This window comes from Phaenicophaeus curvirostris, chromosome 2 (assembly GCF_032191515.1).
Source record: "Phaenicophaeus curvirostris isolate KB17595 chromosome 2, BPBGC_Pcur_1.0, whole genome shotgun sequence".
NCBI lineage: Eukaryota > Metazoa > Chordata > Aves > Cuculiformes > Cuculidae > Phaenicophaeus > Phaenicophaeus curvirostris.
Window position 1 is genome coordinate 110,131,508 of NC_091393.1, and position 23,542 is coordinate 110,155,049.

Here is a 23,542-nt window from a genome sequence, read left to right on the forward strand (position 1 = left end):
CAAGATTTGGCTTTATGGAAGGTGACAGTTCATTTTGAACTACTCTTCCTTCAAGAACATCTGAAGCTCTGTCTTTGTGCACTGAGAGCACCAAACCAGGTCCTTTTGGCGTTTGTATCGTTGGCAGCTTAGTTGCTGCTTTGGTTCTGTGGTTCCATGTGGTGCTTAGGGACAGGGTTTAGAGGTGGGGTTGGCAGTGCTGGGTTTATGATTGGGCTGGACCATCTTAAAGGTCTTTTCCAGGCTGAATGATTATGATTTTTCTTACATCCCCAACACTATCATAGCTGAAGGTTTGCATTTCTTCAGCTGTGAGCCATTAACTTTCATTAAAGGAAAGCTGCTCACCTTTCCCATTGGATTTGTACAGAATGCAGAAGATATTTTAAAAAGGCTCTTTGATTTTGCTAAAAAACTTGGGCTGAAGTAGCCAAACTGGATTTTGTTTTTGAAATGCATGTGACTTATTTCACTTTTGAAGTCTGAGGGCACCAGCTCTGGAGTGTGAAACACGATTAACAAGTGTTTCAGAACCTGTTCTGTTATCTCACAGCTCCCTTTGCAGGAGTGCTGGCATTCTCTGACTAATAGAATGACAGAATCATTTGGTTGGAAAAGCCCTTTGAGATCATCGAGTCCAACTGTACCTGTCCACTACTAAACCATTTCTGTGAGCACCTTGTCTGCCCGTCTTTTAAATCCCTCCAGGAATGGTAACTCCACCACAGATGGCACCACGTGTAGCGTAAGTGGTTCCCACCCATGGAACAGCGAAGGGTTTGCTGCAGTGAAACATGGGTTTAGTCTTTTACCTAACTGCTGCTCTTAATGTCTTGTTAGCATCATACTGTTCTGTGTTTGCTTAATTATATGTGTTTTGCAGTTTACTGCCTGGCAGTAAATCCAGCCTGAGATCTAAATATTACTTACACTGTCCCAGTTGAGGTGGCTATAAAAGTTTAATGTTTAGGTTTTTTCATTCTGGTAACGGTGTTCCACTGATGCATTTGATCCAGAACGTATCTGGTGTGTCATTGCTGTCTGCTTTACCCTGTACCAGGTGGGAGCCCTGCTACATCTGGTTAATTAAAGTAATAGGTGACTGTTGCTCACAGGAGCTGTCGGCCTCTTGCCTATATGCAAGCTTGGTGTTGCTCATGGGCTGCTCCTCATGTGTGATGCCCGTGATGGAATTTTGTGGAGTCGTGTGGATGGCTGTATTGCCTGTCTCAGTCAAGACATCGCTGTGATACGTAGCTGGTACCTGGCACCCACAGAGTTCGCAATTTGGAGTAGGAGGGTTGGTATCAACAGCAGTTTCTTCAGCTGGAACTATAGGATAAGCTACTAAAAAATAGGATTTGATAAGTTTGTGTTTAGTAGCTCCTCTCCTTCCATTCCCTGTGCAGGACAACTGGAGGGTGCACTGCACACACAATTTTTTTTTTTTATTTTCCTTTTTTTCTTCCCTTACAGAACTTTTTTTTCTGTCGCAATGGAGGTATAGAGGCCCAGTGTAATAGGTTTTTTTATTATAACCTAAACTCTGGATGGTTACCATTTGTTTTTGCTTCTTTTTCATTTCCATTGTTTTATATCTGGTATGAGTCACAAGGGACAGAGACGCGAGGGCTGTGCTCATAACCCCAGACACTGCCCAGGTAGGACCCTGTGTGAAAACAAACTCCACTTTTTGTGCGTCTCTCTCTCCTGTTCTGGCCTTGCAGTCGTGTCCAGAAGCTTTTCAGGTAAGGTTGAGTCCCCCTGCTAAGTATTTGAAGGGGCTGACTTGGCTGTGTTTCCAGGTGCTGCTACAGGTTAATAATGGAGGAAAATGGAGTGGTGTACGGGTGTGTCACATCAGTGAGTTCTGAATGGGCGAAACTGGGACAGGAAGGAAACTGAGACTAAGACAATGGCAAAGGTGGACAGCAAATAGGGCCAGGAAAACCAATTTGATTTGGGACTGTTCTGTAACCATCTTAAAGCTGTAGAGTCATTAGTTTGCAAACGTACTCTGTAAGGGAGAGTGCTTGCGTGTGGCTCCACTTCTAGCAAATTGGCTGTAATTTCAAGCAAGGGTGTAGGAGGCTGAATATGTTATTACACTGGTTTATAGCTGGTGTGATCTCGTCTGGCAGGTGAGTTTTGCAGTGTGTTCAGCCAGCGTGTGCTCGAGCATGCTTCAATTTACAGCTGCAGAGCTCCTTGAAACCATGAATTGGCACAGTAGCACTTCTTGATTATTATTTTAATTTTTGTTTTAGAACACTGAGAGCCTAAAACAATGACATGGAAAAAGAATGAATTCTCTCTTTTCATACCAGGAAGATATTTACAGCTTTGCACAAAGGTGGTGCACAGTAGCAAGTATTCTATTCTGAATGAAAGACTGGCATAGTGGCAGGGGGAGGAGATACTGTCTTGAAGATACCCCTTAAGCAGTAGGTGGTAAGTGTGAGACAGGTACATCATCCATACTAGCACAAACAGAAATGACTGAAGAGCATGAGGTGGGGACAGGAAGGGAGCAGAGCTTGTGGGAGTTACCTCTGCTGGGTGCCTATCCTTCCAGACTCACAGCAGCTTCTTTATTTCTGTGTGGCTCTCATTGTGCCCTCATTCCAGGGGAAATGCAAATACCTCTACATTCTGGAAAGGTCTTTAATGTGGAAAGGTGAGGAGGGAGGCAGCTTGAGTCCTCCTGTTCAAAACTCCTGCGTATCACCTGTAGATCTAACTAAAGGAATGGAAAGCGATGTTTCGATCAGTTTCTTGTCAGCATTCAACGTGTAAAAAGGCAGCTACTCCTCTAAAACAGCTTTTTGTTACCAATACCTCTGAGTTACCAGCCTTGTTGCTGTTTGTTATTAAATAAACACAGCGTGTTTGTGAAGGCTTGGTGATATCTCACTTGCCTGGCCAAGTGTGTACAAGTACCCGGTGACATTTTACAGCCTTAACTCCTGGTCAAAACGCTTGGTAATGGTGTGTTTTCCCTTCAAACCTGCAGGCCAGGGAGCTGATGGAATGGAACTCATGCTTGGGAAGGAATGAGGTGATATGTGTGTTATGGAAATCCAAGAGGAGGAGGAAGTTTCTGTAATTGCGAACACTTCAACAAGTTGTATTTTAGTGCTTTTAATCGAATCTTTTAATTACTGTGCTGAGGGTGTTTTGATTTAACCTAAAGTATTCATCTTCCTTCATAATAGGTTTCTTGCTGACATGATATGTTTTGATACAAATTCTTGGATTACTTCATGCAGTAACACTTGCAGTGTGGAAAATGTCCGTGTTTCTGTGGCAGTGAGCTATGTAAAGCTGTGCAGTTTGACATCTGTATGGTGGAAAATACCATGGTCTGTATTCCTGTCCTGTTGTCACAGTGTCTGGGATTTTGGAGTGTGTGGAGTGCTCAGCAGAATGAAAATAGGCTGAGGTTTGAGAGATGCCCATGTGCTACAAATTTATGGTTTATATAAGAGCATTCCACGCGTAAAAGCATTTGCATTGGACCTTTGGTGCGTGCTGGCGAAGCCATGTAACTGGAAGTCTAGAGGGTGGGCAGTTACAGTCTCGTATTGAACTGGAGAGGGAGAGCTGTTAGGTGCCCAGTGGGAACGCTGGAGTCCAGCAATGAATGAGTCCTCTGGTGGTGCCTTCTCTGTTTGCTGACTGGGTGGGAGGCCCGGGACCTTTACTGAGGTCATCCTCCAGAAACTGATGGAGCAGCCTTTGAGCTGATGTGTTGTCTGTTACATTGTTGTAGCTCAAAGGAGCCCTGTTAGCAAAGCCAGGCCTGCCCTGGGAAGGGCTCACGGAGTGCAGAGGCTCCAGTCTGTGCCAGTGCTTGGTCACCCTACAGTTAGAAAACAGTCTCCTCAGGTTCAGCTGGAAGCTTTATAATGTCAGTCCAGTGCTTCAGTGCTTCCTCAATTTATTTGTGTAGGGCTGTAAGCCCAGTGAACTTCTGCAGTGCTTTGGGCCACTCTCTGGTGTTACCTTACATAATACTGGAGCGGTTTGTCCTCCAGAAGAGATCACTATCTGTAAGATTATTTGTCATACAGAACTTATCAGGAGGTTTGCTAACCATCTGTCTCACATGTAATATGATGTTCCTTGTTAATGTTAACTCCTATTCCTGCAGCCTTGTAAGGATGCAGCTAGATGACCTAAAAACCACAATAAATTAAGTGACAGCCCTCCTCAACCCGGTCTGCTGATGTATGGAGTAAAAGTGGTGAGGCTAGATGAGACCCATTTCTCTTTCTCTTTTATCTCTTTTTGGGAGATCATATCGCAGTCAACAACTACCTGAAAGGAGGTTGTAGTGAAGTGGGTGTTGGTCTCTTTTCCCAAATGACCTGTGATAGGATGGGAGGAAATGGCCTCAGGTTGTGCCAGGGGAGATTCAGATTAGACATGGTGTGTGTGTGTGGGGGAATTACTTCACCATAAAGGGTTCCAAAGCACTGGCAGAGGTTGCCCAGGGTGGTGGTTGAGTCCTCATCCCTGGAGGTGTTTAAAAGACAGGTTAATGAGGTGCTCGGGGGTATGATGTGGTAGTGGACAGGTATGGCTGGACTCGATATCGTCAAAGGTCTTTTCCAACCAAGCAATTCTGTGATTCTATTCTATGATTTTCTGGTGGCTGCATCCTGTGACTCCTCGAAAGTTGTATTTGTATGTATGTAACAGAACAGTCTGGGGATGGATGTCTTGCAGTGCTGCACATGCAGACACCTGCATTTCTGGCCTTTAGGCATTTGCTTAACTCTCCATCAGCCCTCAGAAAGGGACAGGATGAAGCAGTGTTGGCTTGTGAGGAATGTTGGAGAAGAGCAGGGGATCAGTACTTGCCATGGGATGGGAGAGAACCTTCCTGCAGGGCAGCTACTGTGGGAAATTGTGACAGCTTTAATACTGTCTTCTCAGTCTTTTTTCCACTTTTTTTCCTGTTCTTTATCTGAACAAAAAATCAGGAAATGCAGGTAAAATAAACAGAAAAGGAGTTGAATGATTTCGTTTTTTTTCTGAATATTTATTGTGCCCTAATTAAAAAAGGAGAGGCAGGTGGACGATGCAGAACTGCCCACACTTGAGCAGAGAAGTCGCATGGTGAGATGGTCAGGTTTCTGGATCATCTGTAACTTTTTGCCAGGGTGATAAAGGGCTCTTCTTCTTCTTAAAGCCTCTCTAGGTCCTCGTGGCCATCCAGCCCAAGGGTTATTTTTGATAGTGTATTCATGCTCACAACAAGGGATTAGGGTGTGCAGTGAAGGGCTTTGGGAGGCTGGAAGGGGCTGCGTTATTGGGTTCTTTATCCCAACCACATTTCTCCACTACTTTGTGTTCACACAGCTCTTACAGTTAAAGCGCATTATTTTAAACTAGATTTTAAATGGAAATTTCCCATGACATGTTATAGGGTATTTGTAGGCAGCGTGGTGGGTCAGGGCCTCCAAAGGGGTGTGGAATAAATGACAGAGCACCATTGTGTCTGGTCTTAGAATGGGTGAGTATCCAGAACTGTGGAAATGAAACACAGTAAGAGTTCAGGTGCATGAGAAGGAGAATCTGCTCAAGAAAAGGAAAAGTTCAGAATTCTACTGTTGGAATACAGAAAGACTGGGCAGAAAAGTCAAGGCAGGGAGGAAAATCAACCCTGTTGAGGGCTTCCAAGACTTACTTCAGGCTATTTTAGACGAAGTGAAATCAGTAGTTCCTCTCTGTTTGTGCCTTCCGCTTGCTCTCAGGTAACCAGGTGACATTACCTTCTGCAACTTTATTATAGTCTCTCAATGTTGTTAGGAGTAAACTTGAAATGCAGAGAGCCAAGCGTCTGCTTTATTGTGCAGGAGGGGGATATCCAAAAGGCTTTGTGTTTTTTGGATGGTGTTTCCATAGTGTTTACACTGACAGAGCTTTGGCTATTTGGAACCACAGTAAAGCAGCTGAGACATGAGAGAAGAAAGTAGATTTTGTTTTCTTAAATGAAATTGTTAGTAGTTGAAAATAGTTCATCAAGATTCAGGCAATTGTCCACGGGGTTTTAAACCTGAGCACACCCACTGCAAATACATCTCAGTTTGGAATCTCTTCAGTTCAGCTGCCATTACGTTTTATTTCAGAATTTCTCAGGAAAAAATGTATTTGTAATTAGTGGCCAAAAAACATAATGAAGAGCTGAATACACTGATTTTTCCCCTCCACTCCCAACTACACCTTAGCAGTTGCAGCTTCCCAGAGAAGCTGTGGCTGCCCCATACCTGGAAGTGTTCGAGGCCAGGCTGGATGGGGCCTTGAGCAACCTGATCCAGTGGAAGGTGTCCCTGCCCCTTGCAGGGGGTTGGAACTGTATGGGCTTTGAGGTCCTTTCCAACCCAAACCATTCTAATTTATGTTCTTCCAATTTGTATTTATCTGATGTATTAATATCATAGAATTTGGTAGGAAGCCTGTTCCGTCTTATCTCCTGATGCAGAATCATCACTTGATGGAGAGTCTGTGCAAGGTGGATGGCTTTGTGTGGCAGCGTCTCTGGATCTGTTGCTGCTCTCAGAAGCAGGAGGTGGATGCTGGGTTTTCCACCTGTGTTACTCAGAGCTCTGCAGATGGGTCTCACGGCTGGGAAACTTGTGTGAGGCTTTCATTTCCCAAAAATTTAGTAAAGTGGTTGTGAGTGAGATAATGTTTTATGGGAGTTATGCTTTTATAGTTGTAGCAGCATTCACTCATACAGAGACATGGAGCTGTGTGAAGTAGTTTATTACACATCAACTTGCCTGTCTTTTCAAGGGGAGCTGTGTTCCTCTGAGCGAGTTCTCTCTTCACTTCCCATGCATTACAGGAAATCTCTGCAAATGGACCAGTTATTGGCCATTGAAAATAGAAAGTGTGAAACGCAGATGCAGTAAGTGAGGTTGCTGCGTTCTTGCTGATTTCACTCATTCCTGCACTATGAACTGAATTCACTCATTCCTGCACTATGAGTTTCCCCTCCAGATTCAAAGATACCAGAAACTGAAACACAGAAAAAATCACTGGTGCCGTGCTCCTTCCTTAGTTCCAGCAGTGCTCAAGGCAGGATGGGGTTAGGTGGGAAGCACTTGCCACTGGAAGTTAACAAAACCATCAGTTTCCAGGCTTTTAATCCATTCTTTTTGGAGTTCATAGGTATTGAGAACATCCGGGCTGGGTCTTAGATTGCAGTGACTGCTTAGTTCAACAGTTGTTGTGCTACCAAAGTCCTGGTGTTCTGGCCACTTTGGTGTTGCTTTTGGAGAATCCATCATTTCTTCCTCTTCCAGGTGCCATCTCCTAGTGAGGCGGAATTTCTGTAGGGAGGAAGCGGGAGAGCTTTGTGTTTATTTTCATCACAGTGGCTCCAAGAGTGTGGTCACGGGGATGCATTCTCACCTCTGTTCAGGGTCTTGAGGGACTGCCTGAAGTTAAAGGGATCAGGAATGTCCTTCTGGTCAGTTATGATGCAGAATAAAACAAAACAGGAATGCTTGAACCTCTTTTCCTGTGTTTTTGCTGTCCCTGGCTGTGCTTCTAATGAGATGAAGGTGGCTGTGTTTCAGCCAAAGTGGGGGTGGCCTTCCAGTCCATAACTTGCCTGCTCTGACAAATGAAGTGGTATGACTGGGTAGAAATTTTAATTAAATTGATCTTGGTTGGAAACTGAGTTCAGGAGTCAGAATAGACAGGGTAAAACATCAGCTTGTGGTAATGAAGTCTAATTTCTGTAGTATTGCTCAGAAAGGTGATGAGGAAAGGCTCTAAAGCGCTGCATCGGAATGGCTCTTAACCATGGGATATTCCTGCCTCTTTAAAATCTCCTGGGACAACTCTTCCACTGTAGCATCACAGAATCACACAGCAAGGCTACAGCTTTAAAGTGTTGCTTTATTAATGAGGAATGCACCCAAAAAGGGGTCCTTGTCCCTTCTCAATGGGAGCCTGTCCGAGCGGGAGCCCGGCTGCCTGTTAAGCAGGAAGGGAAGTTCTTGGAATAAAATCCTTGCACAGCAGCCACCTGGAGAACTGTTTATTGGTTTGCTAAGTGTTCCATACAATGCTGTAATGTAGTCATCATCAGTTTGGGAAACAACTATCATTTAAAAAAATACCAGAGGAAGGTTGTATGTCCTTTTTCTAGCTTGTATGTCCCTATTCTAGTTTGTGGGTGCTGCTGTTTGAAGCACACGAGTGCTGACTGTTAGAGCTGCTGCTGCTCAGAAAAAGACTTGTTCCTCCCCTCTCTCAACTGAGGTATCCAACAGGTGGCTGAAGTATGCTGGTACTCGCACAGTTATCTTATGTGTCTAATAGAATGTGTGCGTTGATGTATTTATTTAGGAATTCTGTCCTTCAGCCTGGTTTTAAATCTCTCTTTTGAGGCAGTGACTGTGGAAAGAAGCTGGCATTTTTCATCAAATCTTAGTTCCCACTCTCTGCTCCTGGTTCTGAAAAGAAAAATCTACCTGTACCCAGGAATTTCACTGGTGTTCACACCTAGTGTTTGTGTGGGTGGTTTGGACTGTGATTCCTTCGTGAGCAAGGTTGGAAGATGTGAGTGGCTGTTTGGGTCAGCTGATAACTGCTGAAGAAATACAGCTGGGGACAAGGTTTGGGGTTGGAGCCCATTTCTCCTTCCCAGTTGTCTCATTTCGCTTTGTCTGCTCTGTGCCAGCTCTGAGAGCTTTAGTTGTTGCCCTTTGTCTGTAAGCTGTGCAGCGTTTTGGGAGTTCCTGTTGGCCTGGTAGACCTGGAGGGAGCTGAAGGGAGATCACTCTTGGATAAAGGCTAATTTCCTCAGATCCTGAGAATAACAGAGAGAATAATCCGAGCTGTAAGAAACTGTCTCTGTAAAGAGAAGTAGTAGTTACTTTCCTTCTTGTAGAACATACATCTGAAAGTGCTGTAGAACTGGCAAAGGCTTTGGGGCAAATACAGGTGGAGCTGAGCGTCTGATCTACTCTTACTCTTTTAGGCCTTCATGCCTGCACAACTCATTTCCAAAGAGTAAAACACTGTCTCATCTGGCTACCAATGTCTGAAAGCTCAAAATGTAGATTCCAAAAGGTGCTGTTTGATTCTTGGGGGTGGGTGTGGTTTTATTTTGCTCTCTACAAGTATCAGGACCTTTAGCTTAAGGCTTTTTTTCCTCGCTCTCAATTTAAGAAATCATTTCCATGCAAGAAATAATTTCTAAGTATCCCACGTACTTTTTGTTTATCAAACAAACGATTACAAATTACAGTAAGCTTGTGTTTTGTTATATCTTGGGTTTGTTATCAGTAAGAAGTCATATGTATACTTACAATATACCAGTAGCCAGTAATGGTTATTGTGTCTACTTGGCTCTTCCCCAGGAGGCAGAATCTCATTATTCCATATGGTGCTCAGGGAGGCTGATCTTTCTGTAGTCATTAAGTAGTATATTTTTAGTGGCAGGTCTGTCCCCTTCCCAAACCCAAGTTCCTGCTACTCTGTGTGGAGATCTGCCTCTGGATCTTCTTCCTGCTGGTCTCTTCCAGTTTGGAACAGCCCTGACTCCTGTTGGAGATGGGTCCTTCTCATTGACCAGTAGAATCTTACAGAAATGCCACCGCTTGAGTTTTATCTTTATGGGAGTCAAGCTGCTTTGGGTACTGCTTGGAAAATTCTGCAGGGTTCCTTCACATAATGATAATTAAAATCTATCACAGGATTTGTTGAAGTCTTTTGCGTTAGAAGTAGATGAGTTTGCAGTTACTCATTTTAATATAGGTGGTTTTGACATTAAACCTAACATGAAAGGCATTCCTGTATCCTTGCCTCCTGCTTCTTCTGGGGAACGTTTTTGTTAGAGTCTTTTGAAGCCCACTTTGGAGAAGTGGAAGTTGGCAGTGAAAGACCACTAGGATGCTTTTGCCTTTAGGACAGGGCATCTGGGTTCAGAGCACTTTGCATGTTGCCTGCCTCAGTCTGAGTTGTTCAGATTTGGGGGTTTTTTTGTCCTGGTATTGCTAGCTAGTGGTGTTCTCTTTCTAGAGAGGTACAGATAGCTCTCAAAAGAAATTGGTCTCCATTTGAAAAACAATCCTCCATCTGTAATTTAAACTAACCTGTAAGTGCTGCCCTTGATCAATGGGACAGCTTCTGCTGGTGGAAAGAAACTTTGATGTGAGATAGGTTGGAGAATGCACCGTCTCTGTACTCTGTACCTTGCAGGCTGTGGTGCTGTGCCTGCTTCTGAGTGTCAGCCGCTGTGGGGAGGGTTTGCAGGGACACAGATAAGTGTCAGTCAACAGCCCTTTCCTAGAGACTTTGCTGCTCAAAGAGAAGCTGTGTGTGGGTGTTCTTGTCTTTGGGGTGATAGATTTGTTATGGTGTTCATGTTTTTGCAGTTACTGTGTCTGCGAAAACAGAATCCTGCCTTGTATGTCTGTGCTATGAGTTATTTTCCCTTTCTAGCTGTCTTTTTGGGTGTCCCTTCCCTTAAACTTGGGTCACCTTCTCTTCTCCACTGCAATTTTAAACTGACCACGTGGTGAGGAGCTGGAGCTGTCATCTCCCAACTGGCAGCACACCTTGTCCAAGCTTGGCAGATGCATGGTGGGATTCACTCTGTCGAGGGTGACCGAGCTGTACCACCTTCCATTTCAGCTGCATCTCTCAGGTTTACTTCCAGGATGGACTCTGGTGGGGTTTCTTGTTTTCATAGTTCTCTTCCCCCAGGCTACAGGAACAATTTCAGAACTGTTTCTTTCGGGGAATACCCACCACACCCCCAGCACTTCACCTCTCTTGAGTACGGATATTTGGTTTAGTTTGTCCTGATCCGTGTCCATGTCATCCATCCCCCTATCTCTGTCCAGGAAAACAGCACCAAGAAAATGAAATTGCAGTGTTGAAACTTAGTGATTAGACCCTATGGACTTGTGTATGAGCTTCCTCCCTTGAAACCTTTTTTCTTTTTCTGATAAGAGTATATTTTTGGTGTTTAAATACTCTTTTTGTTAATATTTAAGACAATTTCTGGCAATATTCTCTGAACATGTGTGAGGCAGAAGTGAAACCGCACAAATGTGTTTGCGAAGGTGGTGGTGTAGACATGGTAAACGTTCTCTAAAAGATCTGTATTGTTTGGGGTTTTTTAAAATTATTGTGACAGCCCTTTTTCACTTTTCTGTAACTTAAAATATCTGCATGAGATAAAAGAACGTTAATTGTGTGCTCTATAACATACACACCTCTATAGCATTTGTGGAGATGGAAGATCATCTTGATTTTAGCAGTTGATAGAATGGCAGCTTAATTTCATTTTTCTTCCTCTCCTGGAGGTATTTCTGCTTGTTGGTGGTCTTGATTTTGCGAGAGGTAAAGCTGATTGTGTTATGGGCTGTTTTGAAATGAATTGCCCTGTAAGAGGCATGATTTTACTTTAAACTTAGATGCTGACCTGTCAGTATCACTAAAGGCTTTCTTTTTCTGTAAACATTATTTTATTTGAAAATCTTTTATCTTAATTTGGAACTGGTAAACTGGTAAATGTTCAACTTAATTTAATCTCTTAAAAACTTGAAGCCAAGTGTATTGGCTTGTTTAAATCCATGACAGCCTCAGCAGCCTTTTGTGCAAGGATATTGATATAACACGGATCTGGAGAGTGTGCGTTATGACTTTTACACTTCTACCATCCACAAAAGTCGTTATAATGGCTTTTATTTATGTTATTAGGTGCTGTAGCTGATACTGTTACACTTTAAAATAAGGTTTTCCAAGCTGTTTTGGAGGTCCTGGAGTTCTGTACATTAATTTTCTGCTTTAAAGCTGATGTGTGTTGGTTATGGGAGTGTGATTTAGAGGAACTTATTTAGAATACAGCTCTCACAGACTGGGAACTCCATTCCAGTGCTGCTTGCTGAGGGAAGGCTAAGTACCATCTCCAGGGAATGCTTCTTTCTGGGAGGTGTTTCTCCAAAGACCTGCACTGGAGCTGATCTGGTTTGTTCTGAGCTTGCCGTGCAGTGTTTGGAAGGCTGAAAACCAGCACTGAGGCTGCTTCTGCAGTGAATCACTCCAGACTTTCAGATTTACCGATAGTGTTTCGCTTAACAGTGAGTACACAAGCTGCATGTGGAAAAACATTACGGGTTATTATTGTCCCTGAAATTTTAGAAACCTGTGCAGAAGGTTGCCAGCCCATCACAAGTGTGGAAAACCTGCTGGAGGGAAGGAGTCCTTTAGATCTGGTTGTCCATCTGCAGCCAGTGAATTACCTGTGTGTGGTTAGCAGGGCCCTGGCATTCCTGAATTGCTTTCCTCCCTGGGAGCCGCTCTCTCCATTCAGAGTGCTGTCACCATACGGATGTGTTCCACTTGCATCGCCGCAGGGACTGGTGTTTCTGGGCTGGCACCACTCAGCTGTGCTGGGCGCCTAGACACGCATCCACCCTGGGCACCCTTCTGCTTCCCACACCCCGTGTGAATTCACACTCTCCCCTCACCTTCCATGCCACTCAGATGGAAAAAGGGAAGATTTTAATTCTTCTGATACCTGCTGTGAATCTGAGTGGATATGTACGTATCCCTAAATGTCATCTGTGTCAGAAGAGCGATCTTCGAGCAGGACTCCTGCCATCCTCAGAAATCCACTGCGGGAAAATGAATATATTTCTTTCTGCTCAGCCAGTCCGTCAGTATTCCAGCTGAACTGACCTTTGCTTCCATTCCCCCCTCCAGACTTCTGCCCTGTCTTTCCAGCTGTAATATGGTTTGTCCTTAGTGGCCTGCATGGATTTACTCCTAAGGAAGTGCGGGGGGTTGCCTCTGCCCTTTTCATCACCTGACAAAGGATCAAAGCACTGTGCTTTGGTTTTTATTTTTCTGTTTTTTCCTGTTTTCTTTGCTTCCAATGTTTTTGCTGTGTTGCACGTGCTGACCATCCAGAACAGGGAAAACACAAACGTTGTGTCTTAGTGCAAAGGAGAGGAACGAGGTTAGGACAAGACCCGAGTAGTGTGTTCCTGTGGGATATTGGCAACAGAGATCATAAAGACTGTATTTGATCATAAACAGCCATAAGGGATGCTGAGGCATTAGATGCTGCCATGCTTGGATGTTCTGTTGTGCCAGTGGTGGCTGGGGGGGGTTCCTCCTGCTGAGCCCTTCAGGCCCATGACTCACGGCTGCCCGGGAAGGCCAGGAATGCTCCCCTGGCATCTTCTCTCTTCCACCTGCTAGTTTCTTGTTAAATTGGTGGGATGTTCTCCATCAGAGATGAAAAGAGATAAAATTCAGTGACTGAATTGTGAGTGAGGAGTGGCTCAGGAGGTCAGGAACCTCCTGCAGGCATGCGGTGCCAGCACTGGAAAATGCACTGCGGTCTTTCTGTGCCCTTCAGACTCTTTGCATAATGCAGAAATACTTCTTCATAGGCGATGAAAAGTGCAGATGCTGGTGGGGGGTATTGCAAGGAGAGGGAGTGACCTTCCAGCTGACAGTATGGAGGTTGCTGTGTGGATTTACAAGGTGGTGCTGCTTTCGTTGAAGACAGTTCTCTTCTGTCCTTGAAACCTAGCGCTGCTGCCCAAGAGGTGGTAGTTCTTCCATTCTGGTGCCTGCTTCCCTCCTCTTGGCTGCGTGATGCTGGATCAGCTGCTGGGCTGGCTGAGGGCTCCTCACAGGGTTGGGTTTTGTGTAGATCAATGAACTGGTGAGCCTCTCCTGACTGCCTTGAGCCAACTGGGCGAAGCTGCACAGCTACTACCACCTAACTTCATCATTTTACAGCTTCTCTCCTCTATTCAGATGTCCTAGTAGCATTGTGATCTGATTATGATACCTGGCAAGGTTAGCAATTTATAAATATTTGCTAAGGTAGAGGAAAAACTGAGACCAGAAAAGAGCGAGAGGAGAGGGAAATAACTTTTTTCCAGAGTTGTGTTGGTTAGCAGTCACTGGTGGCACAGTTCTGGCTGTCACAGCACGTGTATTCCTGTATGTAATTACCTGAAGTGGTTGGTTATTTATGTCAGAAAGAACCCCAGTCAAAACTAAAAAACCCTTAGGAAAATAATGAGATTAAGCTCTTGAAATGTAAGAAAATCTTCAAAACTTTAAAATCTCCTTTTCTTTGTGTTTTAAACAGACTGGTTTCTTATTTGAAGGGGAGAGGGGCTAGTTTGTGGGTTGTTTGCTGTGCTTTGTTTTGACATCAGTCTCTCTTCCTCCTAGCGTAGCCAGGAACACCGCTTACTCTACTGTACCACTTTTCCAGCAACAACTTTTACATTATGTTTTATCGAGTTTAAAAATGAAAATGCAGTTACAATGAAAAGGAAGTTCAAAATTCCTTTCTCACAGTTAAGCACTCATAGAAAGTGTATGTTTTACTGAAGTGGAGGTGGGCTTAAATTCATTTCCTAGGTGGTTTTGGTCCTGGCCTCTTTGAAACTAATTTCGTTATAAGATGCTGGTTGTAGGGCCTGCAGGGATAAGTAATGATTCCTTGCTTGTTTGGAGTATGTTCCATAAATATATGAACATGGAAAATCAAAACTAATGAATCAAAAACTTAATTATACTTATCACATTTTTCTACACCTTGTTGTTTTTAAGGGCAAGGAGCTAATGTGCGTGTTCATTTGTCAGTATAGTTTAGGCAAACAGACTGTCTGTATTTTTAGCTACCTCTGTTTTACAGAAGGGTTTGTGTGCTGTCCTGGGCTAGTCCTGAAATGTTTGGGGCAAATTGTGCCTCGAGTTCTGTACTGAATGCTGTGTTTACTAAAGGGCTTCTTGATAACATCTGGTTAATGATTGAAACTCCAGCGTTCCTCATTGTGCTGATAGCATGAGGTGAAAAATGGGAGGTAATGGAATGGGCACCATGAATTACATGCTTGCAGAGAAACAGAAAGCCAGGGGTTTGTGGGGTTTGTTGGGTTTTCTAAGCAGCTTTTTGGCATAGCTGCTGTGTACGTATGGAGAACATCACTTAATTCATGTGTCCTCTCTCATGGCATTCCATGTATGCTGTTTATATTCCGATCTTTTACTAGAATCTCTTAGCATTTCTCTATCATTTCCTCCTGAATGGATCAATTTACCTGCCAACTCCTGTAGAATTTTTCTGGGATAAAGCCATACTACAAGTCTAATCAGCTAATTTCCTTTGTCGTTGACAGATGATGATGTACCTGCAGATATGGTTGCAGAAGAATCAGGTCCAGGTGCACAAAATAGTCCATACCAACTTCGCAGAAAAACTCTTCTACCTAAAAGAACAGCTTGCCCTACAAAGAGCAGCATGGAGGTAATGCTCGTTTGGTTGGCTTTAATCATAAAGGAAATCTTAATGCTTCCAGAATGGGAAGCTAGTTAGGACTTCTCATAGAATCCCAGAATCCCAAAATGGTTTGGGTTAGAAGGAACCTCAAAGCCCACCCACTTCCAACCCCCCTGCCATAGGCAGGGACACCTCCCACTGGATCAGGTTGCTCAAAGCCCCATCCAGCGTGGCCTTGAACGCCTACAGGGATGGGGCATCTGTGACTTCTCTGGGTAACCTGTGCCAGTGCATCACCCTAATTTGTTCCTAATATTTCGTTGAAATCTCGCCTGTTTCAGAAGTCACCTAATGACTGAACTAATTCTTGTTTATTTCCTTAAAGGGTGCCTCCACTTCAGCTACTGAGAACTTTGGTCACCGAGCTAAACGTGCTAGAGTATCTGGAAAATCCCAAGATTTATCAGGTAACAATTTTTTTGTACTAAAAACTGTGTGGGGGAGAAGGGTGGAGATATTTTGATTTCACACTTCACACCCTGCTCCACCAAATTTATTTACTCTGCCTGTTCTCCACAACGAAGTCAAAGGAGTGATGAAACTGCTACAAACTTGTTCTGAACGTCACATTTGGAAGCATGGTTTTAATCTGATTTTTAGAATCTGATCCCTCACTGCTGTCGCGGTGGCTGGGATCGGTTTGTTTGTTGTTCTCCTCGAAGTGCTGTTTGCCTGTATCCAAGCTACTGTTTGCAGAAGTGATGCTGCCGTGGTGCCCCGCTTGTACCAGGCTGATTTACCATTCCTTATACGGATATATTTTAGAGATAGTTTGGGTGTATTGTTATAGGACTCCATAGACAAAATGAAAGTGTGGGACTAGAAATGCAGGAAGATGTCCTGGTGGAGAACCATTCATTCTTGCGTGGACTTTGAGTTGATGACAGTTCGGCAGAGAAGAAGGAAGAAATGCCAGTCACTTGGAGATTCCAGCTGGGGTGGAGCCAGGAGTTGGGAAAACGGGATACTATTCCTTATTTTAATACTGATTTCGGAATTAGCAGCACTAATTCAAATTGTAAGGAAAAGAAACTCAGTCTGAGATACTGTGGAGAGGATATTGGAATTCTGACATATCGACATGCTTTTTCTGTTATTGCAATGCTGTCCTCATGTGGTCCCTGCAGCAGACAGCGAGTTCTTCAGTATGAGACAAAGTTTAATGAATATAAAAGAATCTTGGTGACAAAGCAACACATTATAGAAAATATATAAATAGTTTTTCACTTAAACTCTTCTCACTACAATACAAAAACCGAAGAAGCCAAAGATTTAATTGAGAAGAAGGTCTTCTTGGAGAAAGAGAGTGAGTTTGGATGTGTTTCTGAGTAAAGAATACACATACACCTACGTACATATCTGTATGTGTATTTCACACATACAGTGTATCGACATATAATATACATGTGCACTCAGTACATGTGTATATAATTATAGTCTGTGTGTTTTATTTGTTCACACACGTTATATATATATCTATCTATATACACACACATCCTGCTTGTTCTTTTGTCTATGTCATTTTCCAGTCTCTCTGCTCCTACCCCTTTTTGTCTCTAGCTACACTCTAGTTCCAGGAGATCTGCTGTCACTGTTCCGTGGAAAATCAACACCCACGCTTGCCAACTCCCATTGATGTGGTTTCTGTTGCTTTTCTTGGTTTTTTTTTTTTAGTCTGTGATTCCCTTAATGCTGTGAAATAAAACTGAGCAGCAGGCACAAGGCTGGGGTCCGTTTTGTTGCTTGTGTTGATGCCTGCTCTTCGTGGCCGCTTTCCTTTTCCATAATGGCAATTTTATCTTCCAAGTCCTCTGTCTCTTTCCCTGTCTGTTTTATTTTTATCCCCACCTTTGATTAACTCTTAATTTCAGCAGCCGTTTAAGAATCATTTAAGCTCAGATTTATGTCCATGGAATAGCCAGGACCAACTGAACATCAGTCTGTGTTTCTCTGCTTCCAGTTTAATTTCCTGATTTGATCTCTGAAGCCTTGTGTAAAGCCCTCTTGTTGCAGACTCAGTTTCTCCTGTCAGTTTCTAGTTTTACTCCAAAGTCATTCACTTTTGATGTGTTCCGCATTCCACTTTTGCCCACATCTGTGTTTTAGTGAAGGTATGTGACTTTACTCAAATTGCAGCGCAAATGATACTCTGTTCCGAAGGAATTCTCCACACTTCTGCTGTGCATTCCTTTTGTAACGTTCTTGAGGTCATGTGAGGGAAGTATGGGGATTGTGGAGGTTTCTCCAGCATGGAATTACCAGAGGAATTGTAAACAACGATTTTATAAATGTACTCCTAAAGATTGTATTCAGACCAGTCACAGTTGGACAAGGGAGTGGCCTTCTCAACCCATTTGCTGTTAACCTCAGTATGGATGATAGTGGAATTTTGTTTCACCCATGAAGTTTTTGAGCTGCTACACTACATTTGTAGTAGTGATAATTATGGTCAGATATTCCCCCTGTTCCCCTGGTTTTATTAGCACATATAATGGTTATTGTGACTGAGTTGTAAGCACGAGACTCTGAATTGGTTTCAGTGCAGACTGAATATTGTCATTCAGAATGTATAGCTGTTTATTTTGGAATGGTAGATGAAATGAAGGCATGTAACTGGAAACACAGGAAAATGTCCTGGTGGAGAACCATTCTTCTTGCATGGACTCTGAGTTGAGGACAGTTCAGTAGAGATAAAGGGACAGATGCCAGTCAGTTAGAGATTCCAGCTGGAGTGGAGCTGGGAGTTGGGAAAATGGGAGACTATTCCTTATTTTAACACTGATTTTGGAATGAGCAACTCCCTCTCAGCAGCACTAATTCAAATTGTAAGGAAAAGAAAAAGTTGGTCTGAGACTCCATGAAGAACACATTGGAATTTTGACATGTTGACATATTTTTTTCTGTTACTTGTAATGCTGTCCTTATGTGGTCCCTGCAGCAGACAGTGAGTTCTTCAGTCCGAGACAGAAAGGTTAATGAATATACAAGAATCTTGATGAGAAAGCAACACGTTATAGAAAATATCTAAATAATTTTTTACTTAAACTCTTCTAAAAAAAGAAGTAGCCAAAAGATTTAGGTAAGAAGGTCTGATGGAACTACACTGCTGACATGATACGTGACTGATGAACCTACAAAGTCTGACATCTGTAGAAAAGAGTCACAGCTTTTTGATCTTACTGATCCAAATGTCTATATGATGTGCTAATATAGTGTTTCTTGATTTACAGAAAGATTTAAATGGCCTATTTTCCATTTCCTTACATTACCTCAACAGTAAATGTACCTTCCGTGTACTGGGGTATTTCAGTGTTCAGCATCACTTGTCTCATCACTTTAATCACTTGACACACTCTTCCTTCCTGTTTATTACTGCACAGGGTTTTCCTTTCTTGCTTTATGCTCACTGTATTTGCATATCTGCTTCATACTGGGCAGTTCCTGCCGACTTTTACCCATTTCTGGAAGAATTCAGCTCACAGACGAGTAATTTCTTGCTTTTCACTGTGCTGTGGAGTTGCTATAGGTGCTGAGACACTGGGTTCTGGATTCCTCAGTGATAGTCCTGTACATTGGGTACACGTGCAGTGCACAGAACTTGGTGCCTCCTGAAATGTATTTCTGACTTTTCCTGTTAGTTTATAAGATATTTTTTTTTCCCCAAGAACACTACATCCTGTGTTTTCCAAGATACTTAAACTTCTTAATGAGGAAATATTTTTGCTGAATGTATCCTCACGGAACAAAAGCTGTTTGTCTCCATCTTCTCGACTGAAATGGACAAAAAAGGTATCCATGCAGATATAATTTACATTTCAGAGTTCGCAGGCTGGTGCTCTTGGTCTTTGTACAAGAAGGCAATTCACTTTCAAGCAGTTTTCCCTGCCCCTGGTCTCGGTATTACGGTTTCGGTCTACTCTGTGATCAAAACCGAAACTGAGTCAGCTTCGCCCATGTCCTGGGAAACAGCATGACATAACCAGCTGCGTTTCCAATTTTCAGTTGTCTGGTATATTAACACAATTAAAATCATCAAGTGTTCAACTGCCAGCTTTTTGGGGGGCAAAGATGAAGATTGGTGATGGCTTCTTGTGCTTTGTTTTTATTTTTATTCTTGTCTATTTTTAACACTGATTTGGAAAACTCAGCTTTGTTTTTGTTTTTTTTTTTTAAGAGCACGCATTTTGTGCTTACCCATCACTGTGTCAATAGGCATAAAACTGCCAGGAGCAGCAGTAAACGAATGTTTTTGGTTTGGTGGCCAAGTAAACCCTTAAAGCTGTTGCAGCTTATTGCTGTGAACTGGGAGGAAGAAGCTGTTGCGTGCTCCGACCCTTGGTTTGACAGGTTACTTAAAGATGTCCAAAACATGAAGTGTGAATCTATAAAACAAAGACATGGAATTCTGTCTGGGACTTGGAGGATATTTAAGACTTCCCTTTATGAAGCAAATTAGCCTTTTCATATTGTACTGGAGAATTTCACCTCATAATCGCCATAGCAGTGGAGAGGTTCTACATCGACCACTGTTTCTTAATTGAGCAGAAAGGCAATTAAAATAAATCTCTCGCTTCTACAGAAGTGGGTAAGGATTGGAAACACCTATTGCCTAAGTTTCCAAGTAAACACAACTCAAACTGCAGGGGGTAGAGGGGATTTGTTGTCCCTTTTTTGTTATTATTTTTATTTTATTACGTTTTGACACTTTCAAGGTTGGTCCCTGCCCCTTGCAGTAAGGAAAGGCATCTGGATTTCACTTCTCATTTTGAGATGGGAACTAGGGAGGAAAATGAGAGGCTGAGCTATAGGAAGCAGGATGCTAGTGAACGTCCTTCTCCAGTAAAATGTTAATTTAGTTCCTAGCATGGATAAACATAAAGGGAGAAGAAACCCTGTGGGTTGTGCAGGGAGGTCACTGACTGCCTGGGGAAGAAAGTGGAATTATGTGACTCAGGGTTTTGTGAGTTCGGAGGAGAAAACAGGTTGTTGAAGGCTGGTGAGGATTTACTGCCCTGCATGCACAGCGTCACTTTTCAGCATGGATGGCAGCAGAAGACTGGATCTTCACATTGGAGTGGGAAGTTACCAGAAAAAGATGGATTTGGAAGCCATATCCAATTACTCTGTCATGCATTTTAAGGGCAACTAGGACTGTAGAGTGAAATGCTGCTTCCAGTGTGACACAGGAACAAAACTTAATCTCTTCAGGGGAAAACTGGCATCGATGGTGCACGTATGCTTTTAGTAATGCCCAGCCATGTTCACCTTATGGACATTACTAACCCGGCTGCTGAATGGAACTGTCTGGGCCAACTCTTGGACAATGATTCCTGTCTCTGTCCTTGTGCCCTTGCTAGCACTTCTGTAGCTTGCAGTGAACTACAGCGAGGAGCTCATCCATAAAAACATAGTCTGGAGGAGAATGAGGAAAAAAAATAGGGTTTATTCTGTCTACGACCAATTCTACCAACCCAAAGGAGACTTGAGGAGCCGATGGCTATGGACATGTGGAACGGTGAGGTTCATTCCATGTGTAGAATATAGAGCTTGGATTTTGTTGGATTAAGGCAGCATGTGCCTATAATGTAGGGCTATGAGCTGTGGTACTGTTCAAGCAGCCAGCAGTCAGTTGGATAAATGCTCTCCTGGCATCTCAGAGGAAATCAGAATCTGTGGTCGCCAAGGTGACATTCCTACTGTGGTGCAACAGGAACAGGTTCAGGGAAGTCACTGCGGAGTCAGTAATATCGGAATTTCTGCTCACTGGTCTGACCTCAGCTGTGAGCGTGACACCCTGGAGAAACAGCTGTGATCAGATCTCTCGTAGGAGACAGGTTCTGGTGACGTGGGCTGTAGGCCATAGTTCAGTGTCTCTGTGAAAGCCACAGTCCTGGTGCCTGCACTCCATGTCTTCTCTTCTTGCTGAAGATGACGCAGTGCTCTGTGCCGCTTTGTCCAGCGGAGACTTGGGTTTTTTTTCGGGGTAGAATCTCCCATGGAAACTGTTTCTCAAAATGTGATTCCCTTGAATTTAATAGGTTGTCTTTCTAAGGGTCAGTTTTGTGGTCTTCCTGTAATAGCCAAAGTCACGGCTCCTTGGGTTCAGATGGTCTAGGAAAAACAAATACTGTGAGGGGTGTTAGATGGATGCAATTGCAGTGTGGATGTAGCAGGAGCTGTTCATGCCCTGAATTACAAATCCTACAGACTTGGAAGCTTTTCAGTATGGTTCTGCCTGCAAAAGGATTCTGGAGACAATGACCACACAGGTGACCTGGGCAAGCAGAACTCCCTGCTGCGAGGTTGCTTCCCACAGGAGGGACTCACACGACAGCAAACTGCAGGTGGTGGTTTCCCATAAACTGTTGTGTGCAGAGTGCACGTGTGGTTTAACAAAGGGCAGGCGCATCTCCTCACAGTGGTGCGGGAATGCTGCTTCCTCAGACCTCTCTCAGGAAAGACATCTAGCAAGGGTAACACTTCTGGGTTTGATTTTTCATTTTAAAAGAGAGAGAATCAATGGGAGTGACTGGAAGGAGACTCTGGAATAACTGCTGGGTGCTGGTTTCCTGCATCCCAGACGTCCTTTTTCCAAGGAGGTTCATTTTGTGAGAATAAGGATGTTTTCCTAGTATTTTTTCCAGATGGCGACTAAATTCTTCTGTGTTTGAAAACAGTTGGAGAGATTTAGGGACTGGATGATTACTATTATTGTATGGATAATATATGTTAATTGAACCATGAGAAAGCTGAAAGCAGTGAGGAGCCAGGGTATTTGGAACGTGCACAGGAGCCTGCTTAAATTCTGCAACTATGTGCGAATTGATCCTGCCAATAGAAAAGGTGAACTGAAAAGTTTAGAAAGAGGACTTGAAGTCTGTGACTCGAGTCAGGTAGAAGTTTGCCGTTTACCCTGGTTTTGCCTTTAGATTTAGATGAAATGTGCTTTTTCTAAAACAGAAGTACAGCTGCTTTGAGATCCTTGGAATTTTACATGGAAATTTTTCACATGGCAAACTGCTGATGTATTTTGTCCAGGATTTGGGCTGGTTAAACCTCTCAGTAATCTTGTATTGGTTACTGTAACAGCAGCACCTGCAGAACAATATCTCCAGGAGAAGTTGCCTGATGAAGTGGTTCTGAAGATCTTCTCCTACCTGCTGGAGCAGGACCTCTGCAGAGCAGCCTGTGTGTGTAAGCGCTTCAGTGAGTTGGCAAACGACCCCATTTTGTGGTAAGTGAAAAGCTATTCCTTGTTATCTTGGGGAATATTAAATGTGCTGCACAAGGTGCTGGTGCAATGGAAAAATAGAAATTCTGGTTGCAATTAGGTGAATTAAATTATATTTTAATATGTTTGGTTTACTTCAGCATTATTTGTTACTTAAGAATATATGATTATAGGTGTTAAACAATAAAACTTGTGATTCTCTAAATCTAAAGTGTTAAGTAATGTTAAATAATGGCTGGGTTAAAAACCAGTGAAGAATTCCTTCAGTAGCCACTCCTTTCCTTCCTCTCTTTCACGCTTTTCAGGCTGTTGTGGGGATCATATTCCTTCACACAAAGCAAGAAGCACATTTCTTAGTGTAAAATGCAAATTTTGTTTGGTTTGGTTTGATTCTTTGGTTAATAGTTGAATACTCAAGCTGTTTTACCCCTTATGAATCATCCCAACTCTTGAGTTCTTGAGGGCTTGGATAATTGGGATCCAAATTTGTGGTATTTTATAAGAGGAAAAATTAACATGTATTTGTTTGGCTGTTTTTTAAAATAAAGATTAAGACTAGAAGAAATAGAATAAAATTTGAGTATGACATCACAAAAGTGCTTTTTTTCTTTCTGTCCTCAAGACTGTTTTGGGGAGTGTCTTTTGAGCTGAATTACAACTGCTGAGATTCAGTGGCATCTTGTAAGTCTGGGCTTAATATCAACAGGCTCAGACACTGCCATTTATTTGTATTCTGGGGCTAATCAAAAGAATCCAGTTGGTGTGTCCTTCAGGTGCGGTTTTCTTCTTTGTAAGCCACCATAATCTGTCCACTGGTGAACTCTATTCAGAATACAATGAATCCTTTGTTCTCTGTGAGTGCATTTTGTTCAGCCTTGTTCTGGCAAGGTGACGTGGAGATGGTGGCACACTTTGGGTGAAGTTTTGTTACCCTACAAGCTGTCCTAAGTGTTAAAGCTGTG

At 43.1% G+C, this 23,542-nt stretch overlaps 1 protein-coding gene across 2 annotated transcripts in view; it reads left to right on the forward strand.

Moving 5' to 3' along the window:
* The window catches only part of FBXO11 (F-box protein 11), a 64,920-nt gene that overhangs the window by 14,303 nt on the left and 27,075 nt on the right, over nt 1–23,542 (forward strand). The window contains exons 2-4 of one of the 2 annotated variants that reach the window (XM_069850427.1): nt 15,189–15,316; nt 15,675–15,756; nt 22,442–22,583. In XM_069850427.1, coding sequence (XP_069706528.1) covers nt 15,189–15,316; nt 15,675–15,756; nt 22,442–22,583 — 352 coding nt within the window. Of the gene's footprint in view, nt 1–15,188; nt 15,317–15,674; nt 15,757–22,438; nt 22,584–23,542 lie in introns of both variants that reach the window. The other variant, XM_069850426.1, reaches the window with a different exon arrangement.